This window comes from Psammomys obesus, unplaced genomic scaffold, assembly GCF_907164565.1.
Source record: "Psammomys obesus unplaced genomic scaffold, mPsaObe1.curated_primary_1811, whole genome shotgun sequence".
NCBI classification, from domain to species: domain Eukaryota; kingdom Metazoa; phylum Chordata; class Mammalia; order Rodentia; family Muridae; genus Psammomys; species Psammomys obesus.
In genome coordinates, this window is record NW_026585698.1 from 9,355,526 (window position 1) to 9,371,562 (window position 16,037).

The following is a 16,037-nucleotide window of genomic DNA, read 5'->3' on the forward strand; positions in this document are numbered from 1 at the left end:
TTGTTCGTTTGTTTTAGCATGTATTGTTTCTTTTGTTTCTTCCTTTCATACAGTCCCATTTGTCTAATTGCCTGTTGTTGTGGGGTCCTTATCTGGTTTGGTATCCAGAATGCTGGCTGTGTGAAAGTTCTTCTCCTTCCAGTTTCATCCCAGAAGAGCTTTGAAGAGCTCTGCTGTTAATTCTTTTTAGACGTCTGGTAGAACTCAGCAGTGAGTCCTTCTGGGCCTAGACTGTATGCATGTAGTATGTATGTATGTATGTATGTATGTATGTATGTATGTATGTATGTGTATGTATGTATGTACTTATTTGGGAGACTTTGTATCACTAAGTCAATCTCATTGCTTGTGATAGACTGTCTAAGCTCTAAGTTTCTTATATCTTCTGTTTAATTTTGGTAAGTTATGAGTGTTTCAAAAATGTATCCATTTTCCAGTTTTTTAAAATGTAGGTTTTCACGCTATGCCCTAACAATCCTCTGAATCTTACTGGTGTCTGTCTCTTGGTTAGTTTGGCTAAGGCTGTGTCAAACTTATATTTTCAACGAGCCAACTCTTTTTCTCATTGGTTATATTATCATTATTCATGATTATTTATATTTCAGTAGCCTCTGTCTCGATCTCAGTATTTCTGTTTGTTGATTTTGGGGTTTGACATAGTCCCCCCCCTTTTTTTTTGTAAGCCCTTGATGTGTACACCATTAAGTTATCGATTTGGGCTCTTTCAGCATGGGCACTTGTAGCTCTGTACTAACCTCTTAGAAACACTTTTATTATATCCCTTTGGTTCTGATACTCTGTTTTTGTTTTTGTTATATTTTAGAAATTTTTAATCCTCCCCCCCCCCCGACTTCTTCCATGACTTATTCATCATTCAGTGGAATGTTGTCTGTTCTCCATAACTGTTTTGTTGTTTTTTTGTTTTGTTTTCTGTGGTTTCTCTTACTGCTAATCTTTAACGTCGTTCCAGTGTGACCAGGTAGAATGTTAAGAAATCTAACTTTCTTAAATACTTATTAAGACTCGTCTTGCTCCTAAGATGTGATCCATTTTGGAGAAGGGTCTATAGGCTGATGATAAGAGCATGTATCCTGCACTATTTGAGTGTAATCTTCTTAGATGTCTTGTTAAGTCAGCTACTCTGTGATATCCAACTCTGATAGGTTTCTGTTAAGTTTTTTTAGTCTGGATGGCCTGTTGCTTGGTGAGTGTAGAGATTGAAGTCTCCCCTGTTACTGGGTTTAAGTCTGTGTTTTTACACTCTGTGGCATTTATTTATGAAACTGGGCACATCATCATCTCTTTGGACTTATTCTCAGATTGAAGTCTACTTTGCCGGATGTTTAAACAGCAATACCTACTTTATGTTAGCTTAGAATGTCTTTTCCTCCCTTTCATCCTGTGGTTCTGTTTAGCTTTGCCAGTGAGATGTGTTTTGTTTTGTTTTTAGGCAACAAACAGATGGCTCCTATTTTTTAGTCCAGTTTTCTCCTCTTGTGTCCTGATTTTTGACATTTGCAACTATTAACATTTAGAGCTATATGGAAAAGTGTCTGTGTCTTTATGCCATTTGTGGGTTGCTTAAAATTTGCCATTTTGCTGATTCCTTGTTCTAGTACATATGTCAGTCCGCACCATCGCCTCATGGATGTGTTTTGTCTTTCTCTTTAGTCTGTAGAATTCCTTGAACTATTTTCTGTAGTGCTGCCTTCGTGGTTGTCAATTCCTTTACTTTGTGTTTATAATGAAAACTTCCTCCTTCCACTGTGAAGAATAATTTTGCTGGGTATGATAACCTGGATTGCCAGTTTACTGTTTTCAGAGCTTGGGATACATTGCTGTAATGCCTCTCCGGCTTTTAGAATTTCTCTTGAAGAGACTGCTGTTTTCTGATGGGTTTCCTCTGTGACTTGCTTCTTTTTCTCAAGCATCAGTGTTATTTCTTTGTTCTGTGTGCTCAGCGTCTTAACTATGAGACGTGTGAGGTTCTTTTTCCATCCTGCCTCTTCTTTCTGTGTAGCCGTTTTCTCCCCCTAGCTCTGAGGAATTTTGGGGGGTGATTTTTCTAAATGTGTTTCCTATGTCTTTAGCTTGCACTTCTCTGTCTCCTATACTGAGATGAGCATCCAGTGGGTAACTGCAACAGCTGGTTTCTGCATCTGTAACTCAGTGAGATCCTTCTCTTTTATCTCCTCCTCTGCACTTGGGGATGAGGAAGCTGCTGAGATAACTAACAAAGCCAAATAGAGCAAAGACCTTTTCTGAGCAGCAGTTACAGAATTAGCCTCCCTCTGACACTGACCATCGCTGACTGGGCATGGCTCAGCTTCCCATATGCTCCCAATGTGGAAGGAAGCTCGAGCCCCCTGAGACAGCTGTGTGCGCTCTGTGTGAGCCCTGGGCCACCAGCCAGGCTCTGTTCCCTTAGAAGTGCTGTGTGTCGAGGACAAAACATGTGACGTGGGCACTGCCACTCATCCAGCCCACCACCTCTCTCTTTCGTGAAATCGACCCAGAGGACTGCAGAAGTCCTTCCCAGCACTACTTCTAGATCTTTTCAATAAAACAGAATTTTTAAAATAATGCCAAGTTATAAATGGGGTTTTAAAAGTTATAGAATAACAAGCTTTCCTCTTTAATAAAATATCTCTCTGCTTCCTCACTTAAAGAATTATATTTTTTTTCAAAGGAGTGTATTAGGAAACTCTAATCCTTTTCTATTTGTAATGCTTCTAAACTTTCTGTTTCTATTCTTGACAGTTTCCCGTTCTCGGTAGAATTGTTTGACTGAAAATGTCAACCCAGACACAAAGCAGTTCACTAGATGTTTTGTTAACTAAAGACTAGGGGGCAACCCAGACAGAAGTACACAGCACCCGGGCTGCCCCTTGGGGAGGCCACTTTTGGAAGGTGTGGCTCCTCCACACTTCCGGATAGATCACCACTTCCTTCAGAGCAGGTGTTCGCTGCTGAAGTTTTTCTTTATTTTGTTGTTTATTTTCATTTGTGTTGAGGCAGGATCTCCTGTAGTCCTGAGTTGACCTTGAATTTTGGTTCTCCTTTCTCCACCCCAGAGGGCTGGGGTTAGAGGTGCGTGCCACCACAGTGCTTGGCATAACCCAGGGCTTCGTGCATCCTATACAGACAGTCTGCCACTTAAGCTATAGCCCCCAGCACTGCTTTTCCTTTTCATAAACAATTCAAGGTACCCTGGAGTCTCCTGGTTAAGTACCACTGTGCGTCCCAGGACAGATGTGATGCATTGGATCTCAGAGAAGGAAAACATCAGGCACTCGAGACCGTAAAGGGTGATCTTAAACCACCCAGTGGCATACACAGGGCAAGGAGAGGTCCCACCTGGTATTGCTGGGCTGGGCTGTCCTAGAGAAGGGGAGAAGACAGAGAGGCAGGCATCTAATTGAGCTGTGTGTCAGTCAGGCTCCATTAGCCTGCTTGGAAATGGCTGTGCCGGTTCCCCAGGTCAATGAGCACCAGGGCTGACGGTGCTCTGAGATGAAAGTCCATACCTGTTTAGCTTTAAGGCCGGGGAGGATAGTTTGTCAGGAAGTCTGTCAAGCAGAAATTCCCTCCCATCAGCACTCTGCACTTGGTTACAGGATGAAAGGTGATGGTTCCCCACAATGATCTCAACTGCTGCACGCTCAGGGATGACGTGACTTCTAAAATCAGGTGGTAGCTGGACTCGGCAAGGTGTGGCTGAGCGGGCGACTGGCTGAGGGTGCTCAGCGCTGGAGTCTTCTGTTCAGTTCTAATGTGTGACCCTCTGTTAAGCAGAGCCTTGTGAAAATGTGGCACTCAGCTCAGGGCCTTATGTGACCTTACGCATGATGTTATAACTTAAACATTGGTGAGCTTGTTTGGCTTTGAGTTTTCAAGGAGCAATTCAAACCTAGATATGTTTGTGCTTCTGAGGTCACTGAAGTCTTCGGGACTGGTACTTTCTGCAGTATGGCATACCTGTGAAAGGCCTCTGGGGGTAGTGACACATTTGTTAGACTGTAACAGTGCAACTGCAGAATCCACACTGTCCCATGGGTACGGCCTCACCACCTCCCAAGACCTCAGGCTCTGTGATGCTCACACCTCCCAGGGTTTCTTCTAAGGGCCACTTGAACAGCGGTGTCTCATCTCACTTCCTCCTCTCTTCTTTCAGGTATTTTAATGAGATGTCTGCGCAAGGATTAAGACCTCGCACTGTGTCCAGCCCAATCCCTTACACGCCTTCTCCCAGTTCAAGCAGGCCTATATCACCCGGTGAGTGTGTCCTGTGTGTGTGTGTGTGTGTGTGTGTGTGTGTGTGTGTGTGTCTGTCTGTCTATGGCTGTATTTGTATGTGTGGCTATATAATGTGTGTGTTTCTGTCTGTCTTGTGTAGCTATGTGTGTATGTGTGTGTGTTTGTGTGTGTCTGTCTGAGGCGGGGGAGCCTTGTATGGCTATGTATGGCTATGTGGTGCTGGGGATTGAACCCAGGGCCTCACAGAGGTTTAGCCAAGTGTTCCCCACTGATTTTTAGCTAGCTCTTCTGATACGTTTAATCAGCAGCCGCCTGTTGTGTTCCCTTCTATTTTGTGTGTGTGTGTTTTTAAGATTTATTTATTATTTATACAGCATTCTGCCTGTATACAGGCCTGCATGCCAGAAGAGGGCACCAGATTGCACTATAGATGGTTATGAGCCACCTCGTGGTGGCTGGGAATTGAACTCAGGACTTCTGGAACAATAGCCAGTGTTCTTAACCTTTGAGCCATCTCTCCAGCCCTGTGTTTCTTTAAATCTTATATCACCATTAGAACTGAGCATTGGCTTGAATATCTTAAACACAAAGACTCTAATTTTTTTTATTATTATTTTATTGTTTAGTGCGTTACTTTATTTTTACTTTTATTTTTAAGGGTTTCATACCATCTGTCTGCCCCCTCTTTCTTGGTGTTCACTGGGCCTTAGGTATAGATTATTTTCTAGCCTTAAATCTGACTTCAAAACCCCTTTCTTAGAAGGCTGTGTGTGTGATTGGTCTCAAGGGATGGGTAGATTTCCAAGATGTCTTACCTTGCTTCATTTCTGGGTTCCATCACTTCATTCCAACTATGCTAATCTCACTTTTGCTCTGGATAATAGTTTGAGCATCACTCTTCCCTTGTCAAAATAGAAGAAGCAGCCATTCACAGGTTACTCATGCTCGGTCATTGGGCCAAGAAGAGGCCAGGATAGGCAGCTTTTTCCAGAACCAGCCTTCCTCTTAGCACGAGCTGCAGCCATTTGTAAGTCAGGCCTTGCTGGCCTGGTGAGTTGGTTGTACAAGTAGGGAAGTTTCTCCCGGTTATGGCTTTGTTATCCAGGGCCTTTCCTTTTCCCAGCATGCTTGTCTTCATCTGGCTCCAGAATACTCCTCAATGCCCCAGGCTCAGCACCAGCAGAGCTTGGGGCTCCCGTGTTGGTGGGCAAGTATGTGATCTACCCTCAACGGATGAGGAGGGAGTGGGACAGGGGTGAATGGCAGAAGGAGCAGGGAAGCGAAAGAAGGGCAGAGGCTGGCAGCTTGTAGAGACTTTTTGTGTTTACCGATGAACAAGCTACAGAGGGAGTTGAGCAAGTCTGAGCAGATGGTGCTAAGTTGGAGGCGTGTCACAGTAGGGGTGGCCTTGCAAAGGCTTTGTTAGGGCTGTGGTTTGTCCTGTCTGCGTTCATAATTAAAACAGGGATTTCCCTTAAGGTTGGTAAAGGGGACTGCCATCAGGACAGTGTAGTAGAAATGCCATGGCTTTATCAATTTGGGATCTGGCCAGTACTACAGTGACTTTGTTGTTGTTGTTATTATTATTGTGTGTGTATGGGTGGTTTCCCTGTGTCCGTGAGCCATGTGTCTGCAGGTTGTGTGAACCAGGTGTGTGCAGGGTTCTCAGAGGTCAGAAAAGGAGCATTGGGCCACCTGAGACTAAGATTACGGGAGGTTGTGAGCCACCATCCTTGGGGTACTAGGGATTAGCTTTGGGTTCTCCTGAAGAGCAGTCAGTGCTCTAACAACTGAGAGCAGTCAGTGCTCTAACCACTGAGCCATCTCTCTAGCCCTCTACCCCGTTCTCTCTTTAAAGGAGACTCTCAAAGCTAATAGTAAAGACTCTCCCACACTGTGACAGCTCTTCTGTTAGAGACATGAGGCTGGCTCTCTGAGGCAAAAGAGACCAAGGACAGAGCACGGGTTCCTATCCAAGATGAGCAGTGCAACTAGCCATCATTCCCTGTTCTTGTCAAACGATGTTCCCGAGTCTGAATCCATTTCTCTAGTCTCCAGTGGCCCTAAGTCTTGATTCAAAGCTTCTCTTAGCTACCTCTCCATTTTCCCCAAACAGCGCTAGGATTTCATCACCACCATAAAGGTCTCTTTACCGTCTGTCTTTTTGGTAAAGGAAGGCTTACAGTTAGGAGCAAGAGGATGAGGGTTATTGTGTAGCAGGTAGGAATAGCAGTTCACCTTGAGAATAATTTAATACCTTATTTGATCTACTTAAAGGTAACAAAACTTTTAGAGGCATGACATTTCCAAACCATGAGAAAAAATACAGCTAGGGGATGGGGAGGGAGCAAAATTGTGAGAGTTTGGTTTAGAATTATGTGTCTGCTCTTAAAGTTCTGCTCAGCAGTTTTCCTGCATTTGTATAATGGTACTAAGATGTTCTCAATAGCATGTTTGGATATGTCTAAATCAGGAATAGGCAACAAAGAGATCCAAAAGCAGGTGTGTGTGCCTGATAACAATGAGTGTACTCAGAGGCTGGGTTTGGTTTCCATCTCCATTCTCAGTTAGAAGGAGCTTGGGCCACTTGGAAAGATGTGTGTATGTAGATCTGCAGCGTCTTGGCAAAGTAGAATTTCTCAGAAATAACGGTGAGGATATGACAGACAGCCAGGGACCCCCAGGTGCCAGAGCTAGGACAGTGTGACCAATAAGAACCTATGTGGGCATATGACAGAGACTCAAGAGCCTTGAGTACCAAAGCTAGGACAGTGTGACCAATGAAAGCCATCTAATTATCTTCATTGTGATGTTTCTGTCAGCAGGAGTCGTCAGAGACCTGTCACAGTACTGCCTAGTGGTGTTACTCCTTAGCAATTTGAAGACACTGTTACCTCCCATTGAAATTCCTGAGGGATGTATTTCTTAAAAGGTGTCCCTGTCCTTAAGCTGTGCCAATGTTTTCTGTTTAGCAGCCATTGTATGCAGATTTCCTGCTTCGGGAAAGGTTGTTTATTCTCTATATCTTCCTAGGCTGAAGGAAGAGATGCATGGTTTTTAAGATTTAAGGAAGAACAAAAATTAATAAAGTCCCCATGCTTATAGAAGCTTGTAATAGGGCCCAAGGAAAGAGGGTAAAAAAATACACTCATAACTCATGTAGTCCTTGTAATAGTCTTTTGAGGATGCTACAGTGATCATGTTTGCTAATGGTGGCCTCTGTAGCACAATGAGATTAAATAATTTGTCCTGTGGCTCAGAATCACATATCAGAGAGTGTTAACACAGGCTGCCCTTTGCACTATTCCCTTGATTGATTTGGTTTGGGGTCAGGCTTGAGTTAGAGTTAGGGTCACAGGGCTTGATGTTTACCAGTGAGAATTGCTGGCCTAGGACATCAGAAGGTATGTGGGGGGGGGGGGGTCTATGTGCAGGTGCAATAGAGAGTCCTTGAAGATTCTTGGTTAATGGTTTAACATAATTTTTTTTGTTTTAGAAAAATTAGCCTAATAAATAGGCTGGAATTTTTTTGTTTCATGAAAGGACTCTGTTTTAGTTATTATTTTATGTGTTTATGTATATGAATGTTTTGCCTGCATGTATGTGTGTGTATCACATGTGTACTTGATCCTTCAGAGGTCAGAAAGAAGGGGCTGGCTTCCCTGGAACTAGGTTTTGGACTTCCGTGTGGGTGCTAGGAATCAAACCCATGTCCTCTGCAAGAGCAACGAGTGCTCTTAACCACTGAGACATCACTCCAGCCCGGAAAGGAATCTCTTGAGCTGTTTTTAAAATTAAAGACACACACACACACACACACACACACACACACACACACACATTTTAATGCATCTTGGGTTTTTGGGTGTGGGGGTGTTTATTCCTTTGTGTTTTGCTCTTTCTTGGTGGTGGGGATTGAACCTAGACCTGTGGCCCTAGACAACTATTTTACCATTGAGTGGGCCATCCTACCCCCGACCCCCTGTCTCACCATCACTATCCTCAGAAGAGGGGTTAGGGTTTTGTTCCCTGGGCCGTTATTTGAAGACGAGCCCGTCCTTCTCAGCTTATCAATAAACAGCACATTAAATGATCGTGTTGGTTGTTTAAAAGACTGGTGCTTTGCTGCAGAGCCTCATTTTGTACACGTGAGTCAGAAATCAATTATCAATTAGAAATGGGAGATCTATGAGACAGCAGGCCCCGCTGATGTACAGTCAGGAAGTAAGTTCTCACAGTTGATGTTGAGGGCACAGAGAAGCCCTCTGAGAATATACCCGCTGTATCTTTGTGGAAATAGGTAGATAGTGTGGCTTCTGGTTCCCGTGTAATTCAGGACAGTGATAAACGGTTAATACGGCTTGGCCTCTCGGCACCTGCAGGCCCTTCAAAGAGGGTGGTGACCCTGGTACGTCACCTTCTCTATCAGTGTTTGTACTGTGTCCACTTTTATGGCTCTGTGTCAGCGGCGCTATGACCAAGCACTTGGCAGGAAGCAACCTAAGAGGCAAAGGGCGGGATGCAGCTTGTCCTGTCGGAGAAGAACTTGGGGATGAGAGCTTGCAGCAGCCGCTGCTCACATTGTATCCGAGGGCAGAGAACAGACTAGAAGTGAGGCTGGACTGTGAACCCCAAGATTACCCGCACCTAGTTACTCCCCCTTCTGAGGCCCTACCACTTAAGGATACCTGTTAAGCCTTCCCAGACAGCGCCATCTGCTGGGGACTAAGTGTTCAGCGCCTGTGGTGGGCAGCTGGACATGGCCGGCTGAAGCCACAGCGAGGACCTACCCTGCGCAGTTTTTACGGTTGGATGCTGGGAGTCAGAGGTGTAAAGTCCTGCTTTCATAAAGTTTGCGTGTTGCCCAGACCAGCACGGCCTTCTGGGGTTAGACTGTGCCCAGATAAACCACTCCTGCCTAGTTCAAATAGGGGCAATTAGACCCTACCCCAGGCCTGTCTAATAAGAAAGAGTCAATGGTGGTGGTGTGTGTGTTTGTGTACACACCTGTGTGGGTACGTGTACTTGAAAGCCAGCGCACAGCCTTGAACATCATTCCTCAGGAGCTCTCCAGCAGCTCCTCGTACCTTACTCCCCCGAAGCTGAAGCCTCATCCCCGCAGAGCATCGGGCCTTCTTCCCTCCGACCCCTTCTTCCCTGTCCCCACCATTGTCCTTTGTCTGTGCCTGGCCTCCTCAGATCCCATGTCTGCGTGCAGAGCTGGGCAGCGTTTGTTCCTCTGGGACTGCCCCGCTTGCTGCAGTGCTCGATGGGCTCAGGCCACGCCTGTGTCACCGTCTTCGTTATCCACTTGGCTTCCACTGGGCAGTTAGACTGTTGAACACTGACGAGCTCCTCAGCTCTAACCCATGTGATGCTTGTGGATGGTGTGACATAAGAGGGTTGGTTGGTTGGTTGGTTGGTTGGTTGGTTGGTTGGTTGGTTGGTTGCCTGTGGGTAAGTGGTCTTCCCAGCACTGTTCATTGAAGAGACTGTTTTTATCAGCTGTGTAAAGGGTCATTTGATGAAATACGATCAAGTTCATGTCTGGGCTTACTGGGTGGGTTTGTTTGTTTGTTTGTTTGTTTGTTTTAGCAGCCCCATCTCCCCCAGTGCTTGGCAGTTTTGTATGCCCCTCATGACCCAACATGCCACTTCGTGGGCCCACCCCTCCGCTTGTCTGGTTTTATTTGTGCGTGCATCTGAGACCCTCTGCCTTTTGAGTCTTCCTAGATGGTCGAAGGTTCTAGACAGTCGGGCTGCAAACGAAACTGAACCCTGTTGCCCTTCTGGTTTAGGTCTTTCGTATGCAAGTCACACGGTCGGTTTCACGCCGCCGACCTCACTGACTCGAGCTGGAATGTCCTACTACAACTCTCCAGGCCTCCACGTCCAGCACATGGCGCCCTCCCATGGCATCACAGTAAGTACCCTGTCTGGGACAGGCGTCTGGCCTGGCACCCGCTGGTCTCTCAGCGGAGCTGAGGACTGCCACTGTTAGCCGTTCACCCTGAATCTCAGGACACTTGTCCCTCTAGCTGTGGACTGTTCACTTGTGTTTAACGTGAAATTGCGGTATTGAAGCTAACATCCCCAGACGGCAAGGCTCATCTTCGCTTATGGAGATCACCCACGCTGAAATCTAACTCAGAGTCTAGACAGTGTCTTCCCTGGACTGTGGCCAGCTGCTTGCCATAGAGCAGTATTGGTGGTTTCTGTCATATCTGAAAACACCTATTATCAACACCTTTGCAGTTCCCTGACCCATGGCGACCTTCCTAAAAGTTGCCTTGGCTTCCGGTTCTACTCCCGACTTTTCACCCCTGTATTCGGGAGGATCAAGTTCATCCAGCTCTCGAGCTCTACCCGGGAGAGTTGCCCTGCACTGTTGGCTGTGTGGAAGAAATGCCAGAATAGGAATAAGGAGAGAAAGAGGTTCAAAGAGCCTCACTCCCTGACATTATACTTAGGGTGCCCATGTAAGTCTTTTGAAGTGTGAAGAGCCTTGTGCAAAGGTAGAGAATGTTGTATCATGTTGCCTTAGAATGTTGTCTGCTAACACGAGAAGCAAGGTGAATGATGGGGGAGATTGAGGCCATGGAAGTGACAGTTTTTAAGGGGATAATACGAAATCTTTATTGTTGTTGTTTTTACTGAAGGACCCACACTGAGTGTTTGGCTGTGAAAGATGCATTACCCCTTTGTATTAGTTCTTCACTGCCTTGTTTCTGTGGTCCCGGCTAGTTCAGGAACCACCAATGATAAAGCAGGGTACCTTCCCTCTTTGCCCTTGTTGGTCCGGGTTCCATTCTCCTCGGCCCTGATTCAGGCATTGTTGAATTGTCCTCCCACAGAGGCCATCACCACGGAGAAGCAGCAGCCCTGACAAGTTTAAACGGCCCACGCCGCCTCCGTCTCCCAACACACAGAGCCCGGTGCAGCCGCCTCCGCCGCCACCTCCGCCCCCCATGCAGCCCGCGGTCCCCTCGGCAGCCACCACGCAGCCTGCCGCGTCGTCGCAGCCGCAGTTGCCGCATCCGGTGCACCCCTCCTCCCAGCCTTAATGCATGAGCTTAGTCAGAATGTCAAGTGGGGACTCTTCTGATGGAGCCGCCTTCTCAATGCCAAAGGCTTCCTTCCTGGCATATTCGGATCTGATGCATTTGCACTGAGGTTATCTAGCTTCCCTCCTCGTTGTGTTGTGAATGTCCGTCGGAAACGCAGCAGGTGTTGCGCGTCCGCAACACTAACCAGACGACTTTTTCCATCGGTGTTTTACTTGAATCTCCGTGTCCATCATTCCCTGGCTGGAACATTGCTATCTGGTATTTGGTAATAAGCAGCCGTGTGCAAACCCTTACCCTCCGGGCCCCAGGGCTTCTTTTTCTTGGCTTTTAGGTTTGTAAAATAGGAAGGGAGATTTTTTTTTTTTATATATATATATTTTTCTCTGTGAATTTGCAGGAAATCACTGAGCTGTTGGTAACCCTTCTTCTCCAGGTCACAGTGAAGTTTACCAAACATACCAAGAGTTCGTCACTACAGTTTAGACCTTTGCGAGCCTAACTCAGTGTAGGGTTGGAGGTTAGATGAATCGATGCCCACAAAGATACCTAGTCTAGAGCTTTCTACAGACACACTTTTTACAGATTGTTTTTTTATGTAAATTGACCGCCGTGTCTCTTGTAAAACAGCCTACAGAAACAAATCACACAGCTGTATCTTCGCCATGTGTGTGGGATGGGAATCATTGCCTACTAAGATGTGATTTTTTTTTTTTTCCTTTCTCTTTAGTGTTAACCCACCTAAGTCAGTCCCCTCTGACACGAGCGGATAGATGCCTTCCTACCAGTGGTCTCTGGGGCTGCCTCGAATGTGGTCGTAGATCTCTGCTGCAAGGCCCGTGAGATTGTAACAGCGAGTGTGGCTGCCCCTTCCATTCTTTTGTGTTGTCCCAAGACAGAGGGTGGATGAGTATTTTCCAGAAGCAAATCGCTGCTGGGAAACACTGGACGTGGCTGACACCCTAGCATGGTGGCCGGGGGAGCACTTGGCAGAAAAGGGTAGAGCAGAGGAGCTCCCTGGCCTTGATGGCTGCTTGCTTTGCCCATCAAAGGCAAGGTTCTGGACACGACTGCCATCCGTTCAGCACAAATAAATCCTTGAGGTTCGCGTTGGGAGGAACACCGAGTGGCTGTTGTGTCAGCTTCATTTCTGTCTGTCCGGTTACTCTGTGCTTCGGTAGTTGAGTGCTTTCCCCCTACCTGTGTTTGCATATTTATATATGCCGTGGATGAAAATAACTTACTAGAGAATGTATATTTTATGATGAGAAACGTGAATCTGTTGGATATAATCAGAGAACTGAAAATTAATTTATCAGTAATTTTTAAGAGTTCATGTTTTGTGACAACCGTCTGTAATAGCAACTCCTCATGGAACACACTCCCAAGAGCGATGAATACCCTGGTGACATTGTAGCTATTTAATATTGTACAGTCTAGAAACCTCCATTTTGCCTTCGAATGCATATTTAAGAGTTAACAGAATGAACAAGTGTTATTGGGTAATAGTGTTTGACAGCATTTTACGAACTTGAGAATAAGAACAACCGTAGGACCTTTCACTTCTCTTACACACCTAAACTGAGAATGTTGTCCTCCGATGACCAGGAAGAAACTGTCGGTCTATAAAAGTTTTATTTATAAGGTGTATGTGATGGAGCAGGCCATACCATAGCGCAGTTATGAGACACAGGGTGGAGTCTGGCATTTCCTGTCAGGGCGGTAGCTTTTCAGTGTCAGACTGAGCCCAGGCTCTTCTCCAGCAGCTCACTGACCCTCTTGGTACATGACCATTCCAAGGAAATTCTGAGGCTAGGCAGATGAATTCTTCCTTCACGGTACAGTCCTGAATTTTTTTTTTTTTCCTTGCAAGAGAAATACGTGTTTACAAGGTTTTCTTTTTTGTTTTTGTTTTTCTGGGATTGTAGATTTCAGTACTGTTGGCTACCAGCTTCTACTCCAGCACCCAGCTCTCTTCTGTAAAGCTCTTCCCTCCGCCGCCCATCAGCTTAGTTACCTAGAAGCACAAGCGCGAAAGCGCTGCGTACGGTGAGCAGAGCCTTTCAAGAGATAGGTCCTCGGCACCGAGACTTGTCCCGGAACGTGTGCCTCGGATTCCTGTAGGCCCATCACTTCACCTCAAACCCAGCTCCTCCTAACAGCACTTTTCAGCATAATCCAGTTGCCGCTCCCAGCAGACATTAAGAACCAAGAGAACAAACACTACTCTCTGAACGTAGGGTGTTCTCTATCACTTTCGAAGATAGGTAAGAGGCTCAGATATTGAGCCCGGAGGGACAGGAGCCTCCTTACTGTGGGAAATGGACTTAGGTGGGTCGGGGCTGGATGTGGCTCCTATAGGCTCAGTTCCCCACTCTCACAGGCTAACCCTGGATTGAAATCAGTAGCCATCCTCGGCAGGTGGGAGCAACAGTACCTTCAGTGGCTTCATTTCCTGTCTCGTTGACAGAGACCCTCGGGTACCACTGTGCTGCTAATTAGGGTGAGGGTTCTGTTCCCAGATGACCTCACCTTTGTACAGAACCCTATCCACGCACCCAGCACCCTAGCGCCTCCGGGCTCTGACCCGTTTTCTCTCGTCAAGCATGCTGGCATCCTAGACAGAACTCTAGACCTTTGGCAGACAGGGATGTGTTTCAGGTTTTATTCAAATGTCTTTGTTGACCGGGAGGACCCAGGCCATTGACCATGGGAGAGATGTGTAACCAGAATGTGGCTTTGATGGCTCGTGCTGCTGTGCCTTTGTCACTGGCTTCTGATTCGACCAGAAATAATCGATAATGTGAATTTTTGTTGATCCTTCAGTTGTAGGAACAGAGTGTGTATCCCCCATTGTTAGGTAGACACGAACTTGGCCTGTGCAAAGCTCTGCTTTTTGAGGTTTCCCAGTGAGAGAAGAGAAAGCATGGCGGCATGTACTTCAGGAAGTGTGTTTTTTAAAAGTGCAGAAGAAAGTTTTCTTTGTGACTGGATCTTCTGTCTTGTACTTGTCTAATAGGTTAGCCAATGCTGAGAGCTTGTAGTTAATGACTACCAAAGACATGCGTAGTAAAACTCATGTTTCCAAATCACTAAAGAGGCAGCCATTGATGCTTCTCTGTGGTTCTTTCTCAGGAGCCATTCCGAGAGACTAAAAGATTATTAGGGCTTTATTTTTCAGTTTTCGTCTCTTTTTGTTTTAATTTTTGATAAAAATGTGTTAGCCTAACGTTTTGGAGAGCATTTCCCAGAATGCTCAGCAGTTGTGATTACTGGCCACACCCAGGTCACCTCTCTGTGAATGATGAATGGGATCCTCTGTGCGTGCTAGCATGGGTGCTGTGTGTGCGCGTGTGTGCATTCATGCCTTAACTCGGGTTACTGCTCAACTTTGCCATTTGACTCGGTCCTCACCATCCTCAGATTGTATTTTGTATCTTGATCTGAACTTTCTTCTGACGAAAGCAAGGTTGCAGGCACCACAGGTTGAAATGCATTCCTTTGGAAGAATGTCCGGTCAGACAGACCCTCAGTTGTTTTCACAGACTTTCTTTGGGACTTTGTTTGAAAGGAGAGCAGACTGTCAGATGGGAAGAGGTCAACAAGGAAGAGAGATTTGCCAAGTGCTAGCTTGCCCTCTGCCTCTGCATATCCATGTGCTGCGTGTGTGGTTCTGATAGCTTATCTACAGCTCGGCTAGCTTGGAGTTCAGGTAATGGTGGCAAGCCCGACATTCTCTGTTGGAGTTTAGAGAGATGTAAGACGTCCAGTTAATGTCTTATTTACTTTATGTTGATCAGTCTTTAATACATGTGCTCAATCAGAAAACCGAAATAAAGATAATTTTTTAAAATGTACCTCTTGAACCATAAACTGACTCTCGTTCTTTCTGGTCTTTTGAGTTGGTGATGATCCTTGTTTAGTGTTGGTTCCACCAGACATTCGAACTAAATCCAATCATAAACTCTGCAGGCATCCAGAGGCAGTAAATGTAGGAAGGCAGTATAAATGTAGCTCGTATGGCTTCTTCTTTTTTTAACAAAAAGAGAAAAATGTATGTTTATGGGTATTTTGGCCTGTATGTATGTCTGTGCACCGCAGGTGTTCAGTGCCTCTGGAAGCCAGAAAGAGGGCATTGGCTTTCTTGCAACTGGAGTTACAAGTGGTTGGGAGCCACCACGAGGGTGCTGGGAATCAAACCCGGGTCCGCTGAGGTTTCCTGCAGTTTTGTGTCACGGTAGAGTGTTGGCTAACCTGATGTGCTGTGTTTTTTAAGTTCAGACAGTTAACCACGGGGTTTATAAAATGGAAGCCACACTCCCAAAATGTTACAGGTGGACCCCGTGCACAGGCATGTGCCATAGGACATTTCAGTGATGTCAGCAGGTGATGAGCCGATCCGGGAAGGTTACAGTGCCCTGGACAGCAAGGCTGTCATGAAATACCGCTGCACATTGGTGAGGTATGTAGTCTGCCATGGGTAGACTGTGACCCGGAACCTAGGTAAACAGCACTCATTGCTTCTGTGTAGTAACTGATAGTATATTTTTTAAAACTGTATCCCTGCTTATTAAAGAGCTTGATCTCAGGCCAGTGAAATTGGCCATTACATAAACGCAGATGCTGCAGGCCTGACATCCAGAGTTTGAACCCTGCGACCCGTGTGGTAGGGAGAGAGCCAGCTCCTGCAGGTTGCCCTCTGACCCCCACACCTCG

The 16,037-nt window shown here is 46.0% G+C and overlaps 1 protein-coding gene across 1 annotated transcript in view; it reads left to right on the forward strand.

Annotated features, from left to right (window-relative positions):
- Ccdc6 (coiled-coil domain containing 6) overlaps positions 1–12,444 on the forward strand; it is a 93,908-nt gene extending 81,464 nt beyond the window's left edge. Inside the window, exons 7-9 of the mRNA XM_055598925.1 lie at positions 4,175–4,275; positions 10,056–10,180; positions 11,112–12,444. Coding sequence (XP_055454900.1) covers positions 4,175–4,275; positions 10,056–10,180; positions 11,112–11,321 — 436 coding nt within the window. The 3' untranslated portion in view covers positions 11,322–12,444. The remainder of the gene's footprint in view (positions 1–4,174; positions 4,276–10,055; positions 10,181–11,111) is intronic.
- Positions 12,445–16,037: the final 3,593 nt, after the last annotated feature.